Below are 7199 nucleotides of genomic sequence, written 5' to 3'. Positions count from 1 at the left end.
CGCGGCCTGCGGGGCATCTGTCACATGGCGGGGACCCGCGCCCCGGCCCCGCCACCTTCGCCGCTTTTCCGGCCACTTCTAAAGAAAACAAAGATGAAAATGCTGCCGAGAACCTCAGGAGCTGGGTAGCGTTGAGTCTTCTCTTCGCCTCTGATGGGGTACTCCGGATCAGAACGTGAGCAGCCGAGTTAGAAGTTGGTTCTCTGCAGTTTCTGCATGTGGCTTCTGATGGAAGTGAGAGGGTTGGACTGCTTATTCAGGAGAGTTTTTTCTTAAACGTTTTCTGAAGGAGAAAGCTTGGTACTCTCCAGATTTTGTCACTTTTCCAGTTACAGCCTTTTAAAACATCCTAAAGTTTTCTTCAGAAGTACCTCGACTGAAATGAAAAAGTTTGAAATAGGGCAAGAGAGAGACTTGCTAGTGGTTGAGATCACAGTTGTAACATAAATAACTTTATTCGTTTGACTGGCAACTGTATTTTTGCATATTATTTTGCCCTTGATAGAAACAACTATTTTTTTTCTTTTTAGTTGTAAAACAACTGACCTAGTAAGCCTTCACTGCTACTTTGAATGTTAGCCAATCTCAAGAGTGACAACTAATATTAGTACGGTTTGAGGTTTTTTTGTATGACTTTTTTTTTCATTTTCAGATAAAAGATACTGACCTTTATTTCCTAAATCAAAGTTTCAAGTTGATAAACAGCTATATCATCTTTATTTCCTCCTTTTTAATGACCTGTTGCACTTTGGTAAAATGTTAACTTCTTGTTTCATACCTTTTTAAAAAGTGTTGTTTTGTTGTTTGTTTTTTTTTTGTTTTTTTCTTTTATTTCCTCAACAGGAAGGAGTGAAGACTGAAAACAATGACCACATTAATCTGAAGGTGGCAGGGCAAGATGGGTCTGTGGTGCAGTTTAAGATTAAGAGGCACACACCACTTAGTAAACTAATGAAAGCCTATTGTGAACGACAGGTATGGCTCTTGTTTGATCACCAGGAGAACCCCCGTGTGGGGGAAAGGTCATCTCTGTAGAGATAGATGAAGCAGTAAAGTCTTAAAACTATGTAAATATGCAAAATTATAAAGCTTTAACAGAAACTGATTGTGCTGTGGGAAGCATGTTGTTCTTAGGATGTGTTATAGCATGGACTGACAGGGTTGTGACAGGAAATGCATAAAGATCTGCTGTTACCTTTGTGAAATCAGCAATAGAGGTGTAGGCAGTTGGGAGGCAACTGTTACTCTGCTGCTCAAAAATGCCAATATGGAGAGGTTAGGAACCTGTGGTATGAACTTGGGGTAGAGAGATGAGTGATAATCAGAGGTATTTTTATAACTCTGAGTAACTTCTTGTTTTGGTCACAGACTTCTGGTTTATTAGCTTAGTATTATTATATTAAAATGAGACATTATCAATGAGTACTACAGGGTTTAAAGGTGTCTAGCTTGAGAAGGAGCTTGTTCTTTAAATGATGAGCTTTGTGTTTTCTCTTTTGGCCCAGTTGTCAAATTAATCCTCTGAGGGACAAAAAGTATTTTCCTAATGTAGTGGCAACTGCAGCCAACCTATGAAGTTACAGGCAGCTATTACAAGCTTTAAAAATGCCTGTATAGGAGTAATGCTATTTAACACTTTCTTCTGAGGCTTCTGGTTAGGAACGTTCTGTCTTTGCTGTCCATGATTTTTTAATTAATGTCTCCCTTTAAAAAGTTCCGTTCCAGTTTGGAATTGTTGTTTGGTTTTGGTTTTTTTTAAACACAGGTATTCAGTGGCACTGTTGAATACAGTAAAATCAGTATAAAATATTGAGGTAACTATTTTACCACGAAAAAACCCCAAACTAATTAACATACGGACTGGTACCTCTTTGGTTTACCCTTTGAGGCAATAGGACAGTGCTATGAATGAAGGCAGGGGGAATCTACTCTTACTGGACATGTGAATGTGTTCCTGTATGTGTGTTCTGGGAATAAACCAGTGAATGTTTGAGGCTGTGGGCTTGTTTTTCCTACCTCTGCCATACAAATCCATGTTACATTATGTAAATTGTTCTGTGTTGCTTTTTCTGAACATAAAGTGCCCTTATATCTATCTTTTGGGGAGTTTGAGGATTGGATAATTGTCTGTAAAATCCTGGGAAAGATTATTTTGGAAATACTGTTCATACTTCAGTTAGTTGGATATAAACAAAAGTAAGATCCCAAAATTTTTCAACTTAATTTCTAATCTGCTTGGGGAAAACCAACCAAACAGCCAGCCAAAACCAAGGTGTCAACTGGAGAGAAAAAAGAAATCTTTAGAATGGGACATATTTTTTTTCTCATTTTTGGTTTTAAGCCAGTAGCTATCCAGAGGGCATTTCCGTGGAGATGGACTTGTCTTAATGTTTTTTTTCTTAGGTGCTTACTTCTCAAATTTTGTTGAAAAGCATTTGTTCTGCATGTCTCTAAAAGTTAGATCTTGTTCGTACTTCTAACCAGGCATACCCAATCTTAAAATTCTTCAGCTGTGGATTTCACATTTCATTTTGGATGGGTGGAAGCTGCATGTAGTAGAGAATATAGCAGCTTTAAAGAGTGAAAATAATGTACTGCACATAGTAGACCTAAAATGGAAGCAACTAAATCTTTAATGATACATGTAGAAGGTGACTATTTGTGATTATTTTAAGTGGGGTGAAAAAAAAAGGCCGTGGAATATACTTAATTTTTTTTGTGAATACTAATCTCACCAAGGTACAGCTTTTTCACTATGTTTTCTGCTAGCATTTATTCAGCTCAGAAAGTTGTCAGGAACCTGGAAAAAAAAAAGAACACTTGGAATAGCAAATATATATTTTAAGAAAGAAAATGTCAGAGAAAACAGCTCAAACCAAATGTTGCTGTGCAAAGAAGTGTTGCTGCCATGACACTTAGCCACATGGTCTTCTTAAAAGAGATGATGTTCTGAGTGAACACTGGGTGACATCTTAGTCACACTAGAGAAAGCATTTTGCTGTGAACTGTGAAGAACAAAAAGTTCACTCATTTTCTTTATTAAAATACTTTTCCTGAAAAATCGGTTTCTCAAAAATAACTGCTACATCAAGGGTTTTCTTGTTACATCTGCTCTTGCATGGCTAAATGAGAACTTCTAATTCAGAGACACTGAGGCAGTGTTGTGCAATACATTTGATTTACTTCAAAACCAAGTAGACTTCTTGTGGGTTTAGATACTCGATAGAGGGAGTAGTTAGAACTAGGAAAGGAGGAGATATCAAGGTTCCTGGTTCTGGTTGTATCCTCAAACTTCATTAATCTTGCTGTGTATAAAGTAGTGTGCTGTAGAATACCTTTGAAAACTAACATGTATTCAAGATTTATGCTAATAGTAGAAGGGATTGTTGCTCTTCAGTTACTTTTTTGAATCTGGTTGCTCAAGTGAAAATGAGAATTAGTCTTTTGGGGTAGTCTTCTAGTGATGGAAGAGGTCAGCAAGATGATTATTGTGTGGTAGAAATGCTAGTTCAAAATACTATTCAGGAACTTATGGAAGTAGATGATCCTTTTAAAAAAAAAAAAAAAGTTCTAGCTGTGCATGGAAAAAACTTTGATTTCTTGTTAATAGGAATTCAAGGTCAAAAAGTTACCATTGCCTACACTGCTGCTGCAGGCTAATAACTGGTGGTTGCATTTCTGGAAAAAATACTTGAGAATACCTTTGCTTTTGAGGAGGATCAAAAAGGAGTATAGAATGTTACTGTTTGACATCTGTTACCCAGAGTGTCACATCTAATTTTTCAGTGAGTTGTTAAAAAACGCTATAAACCCCCTGGACTTTGGGGTGAGACTTTGCTTTATTTTCCCTTGCGGTCAGTGGGGGCACTGTTGCTTCCCTTAGTTATTGGACACAGTGCAATTTTTAATACAAAACAGATTGCAAGGATTGGTAGCAAAGTGCCTTAAAGTCCGTGCATGAGGGGAGTGCAGAATCTATATCATGCAGTGTGAATGGTGGCTTTTAATGATCGTGCTGCAATCCTAGTGGCAAGTTCCAGAGCAAACTAGTGGGTACTTTCACAGCAGACTTACTTCCCTTTGTGTTACTTCTCTTTTTCCAGGGGTTGTCGATGAGGCAAATCAGATTCCGGTTCGATGGGCAGCCAATTAATGAAACAGACACACCCGCACAGGTAAACAGCAGCAGGGAGGCTTCAGGGCTCTGCTGGAAACTGGCTGCTGCACCAGATGCTTCTATTGCATATAAAATGCTTGTGGAATTGGATATTTAAGTGATAGAGCTTGGGTTTTTTTTGTTGATTTTTCTTTTTTTCCCCCCATTATTTTGATATAGAATTATTGGAAGTGAAATCTAAAACTTCTGGAGTGTTTTGAATGAGTATCACTGTAGTAATAAAATAAGAAAAGTGAAGTGCAGGGTACAGGTGGTGAGTCTTCTAAAACTGTCACTTTGAGTCCCAGCTCTAAGATAAGAATCAGTAAGTTAAGAATTGAGTTCTTCTTGAAGCAGTAGCTTTATTTTTTTTATAAAAGTTTGCAGGGATGTTATCAGAGATCCTATTTGCAAACTTGCATTTGTAGTACAAAAGTAATTTTCCGTTATTTGTAATTTGAAGCTCTGTTCCAGCAGCATAAAATTAATGAATCCTGTGAAGTTTGGATTTTAGTGGAGGCCATTCCAAGAACAGAACGGTTCACTGAGACGAGTATTGTTCTGTACTGCTCCACATAGCTCTGTTTAATCAGCCTTTCCAAGTGATACAGTTTTATGTGCTTTGTAACAAAATAAGGGACTCTTGTTTTTAGAAGGTTTGTGGTAGATCTGTGTTTTCAGAGCAGTTGCTCTGAAAAAATCTCTCTTACGGTCGTAATTTATGCAACTTTTAAACTTGGAATACTGATAATTGAGGCAACAGGGTGCTTTTCTTTCCATCCACGTTATGCTGAAGCTAAGAATCAGTCTATTTATAGCTGTGGTATATGCCATAGACCAGTTTGTTTTTCCAGAGCAAAAATTGAGACTGTTTAGAAATTATAACTTAGAGGAGTTACAGCAACTCCTTCAGTCCTAGTATAGATTTTGTAGGTAACAGATGTCAGTAGGTAACAACTAACATCCCAGGGATATCAACTGTAGGAGGAGACTTGTATTAATGAAATATCACTGTTCCTCACTGGCAGTCCATTACATCATTGACCACATAAAGTGTTTTTAATGTTTTTTTTTTTTCTATTTTACTGCCTGGTTGGTTAGTCTGCTTTCTTTAAGTGCTGTAGCTGAAGCCATTTGCACATTTGAACAACAGGAGCTCAGTGGAATTGTGGCAATGTTCTAAGGTAAACTGAGGGAGTAAACAGGAGAAAGAAGATATAGCAGAACTAAAATCTTATGGGTGCCAATCTTCCATAGGAGTCATACAGTGCACCCTGAAGTTACAGACTTAAATTCATTCTAGAACAACAGCTGTTAAGTGGCATTTTTTTTTTCCGTGTCATTTTTTTGCTTTAGAGTTACGGTGAGGTGTAGGTTAAATGTACAAAGTGATGATGGTGGAGGGGAGTGGGGCTGGTTGGGCTAAGTGTCATAAAAAGTAAACATGAAGATAGGAAGTGTAAGAATAACCCAGCTTTCTGAGAAGAGTTGAAAGCCTTCCTTCTCTTTTCTGCTCTAGTTGGAGATGGAGGATGAAGATACAATTGATGTGTTCCAGCAGCAAACAGGAGGAGTTTACTAAAAAAATAACAAAAACACAAAAAAAGAACCTGCTACTTTCCGCTCCAGAACTGTGCTCCCACAGGCAACACATCTACAATTAGAAAAATGAGACTTGGTTCAGCACATCCTGACTACTGCAGTATAGTTTTCTCTCTCCTCTCTTGATTTTTTTTTTTCCTATTCCTTCTATTGTACATAAAGTAACTGGTGTATGTGCACAGACATAATGCATATTTTTTTTAACTCAATGGCCAATGGTATGTTTTGATCAACATTTAATGGAGATGGGGTGGGAAAACAAACTGGTTCTGTGAAAATGCCCCTTTCTCCGTTAGTGGCATGCTCCTTCTACTTTTATCTTTATATTCCAGTAAGTTATTTTGCTCTCACTGTTTAAAAAAAAAAACAAAAACCTTGCATACCTTTTTTGATTGGATAATTTTCAATGTTTTTCTTTTATCATTGTAAAACCAAGGACAATTTTATAACTTTTTTGTACGTAGCTGTTACATGTAGAGCAATCTCTGTCTAAGTAGGGGTAAATTACTCTTAAAAAAAAAAAAAAAATCCTAGATAGTTTTCCCTTCAAGTAAAGCGTCTTGTTGTTTAAATAAACTTCTTGTTTAAAATAACCAGTTTTCTTTATTTTTCTGTGGAGTAATAGTACTCAGCACTTGTATTTCTTTCCCTGCAGTGCTTTATGCTTCTCAATTCTCGGCTCTCTATGTGGTAAGTAAGCATAATCCCCCTTTTACAGGCAGAAGACTATCAGGAATGAAAGGCTTCCTTGAGACCTCTGAGGCAGTCACTAGTTGAAACAGAAGTCAGTTTTGTATTCCTTTTGAATTTTTTTTCCTTCTTTTTTTTTTTTTTTGTGTGTATGTTCTGCTGAGCCTAAAATATTTGATTAGGCAAGCTGCAAAATGCTGAACCACTTACTAATGCCTTTGGGTTGAGCTCTTTTTGCCAGTCTTTGTTAGAAATATCAATATTGATACAGTATCTTCCTTAAAACTCTGTATTTGAACACTTTTTGATGTAAATGTTCAGTTAAAAAGAGCAAGTAATTTTGTTAACCACTCAGTTTGCCATGGTATCAAACGGGAGGTGCTTGGAAATTTAAAGCAAAAATAAAACACTGAGTACTGGTGTTGGGTGTATTTAGCTGTGGTGGTGTAGATTCCAAGTTCTCCTTTGCCATTCTGCTTGGAAAAGGAAGGGCTCAAAGTACTGAAGGGAGCTAGTGACAGGAATGTTCTTCATGAGCCTTTCCCACAAGGATGCTTTTGAGCTTTCTCACAAGGAGGTTCAGATGTTGCAGTGAAATCCATGGACATTCATGAAAGATTATATACCTGTCAACAGCTCCAAACTGTTCTCTGATGTCCTACAAATGTTCTAATACCTTGCAGTTTGCACTAAGTTAATGATCTTTTAGATATTAAGCTGTTAGATCACACATTGGTGGTAGATATTGTGG

General features: G+C 37.3%; 1 protein-coding gene across 1 annotated transcript; it reads left to right on the top strand.

Annotated features, from left to right (window-relative positions):
- Positions 1-843: 843 nt before the first annotated feature.
- Positions 844-6351, top strand: SUMO2 (small ubiquitin-like modifier 2; the record flags this gene model as incomplete). The annotated part of the gene is made up of 3 exons (XM_008944553.1): positions 844-975; positions 4104-4175; positions 5676-6351. Coding segments are annotated over 3 exons (267 nt in total), but the record flags the coding sequence as incomplete, so codon positions are not given.
- Between the last annotated feature and the right edge of the window lie 848 nt (positions 6352-7199).

Source organism: Merops nubicus, unplaced genomic scaffold (assembly GCF_000691845.1).
Source record: "Merops nubicus isolate BGI_N331 unplaced genomic scaffold, ASM69184v1 Scaffold41227, whole genome shotgun sequence".
Lineage (NCBI taxonomy): Eukaryota > Metazoa > Chordata > Aves > Coraciiformes > Meropidae > Merops > Merops nubicus.
The sequence above is the reverse complement of the archived record's forward strand: the minus strand, read 5'-3'. Positions and strand labels throughout refer to the sequence as shown.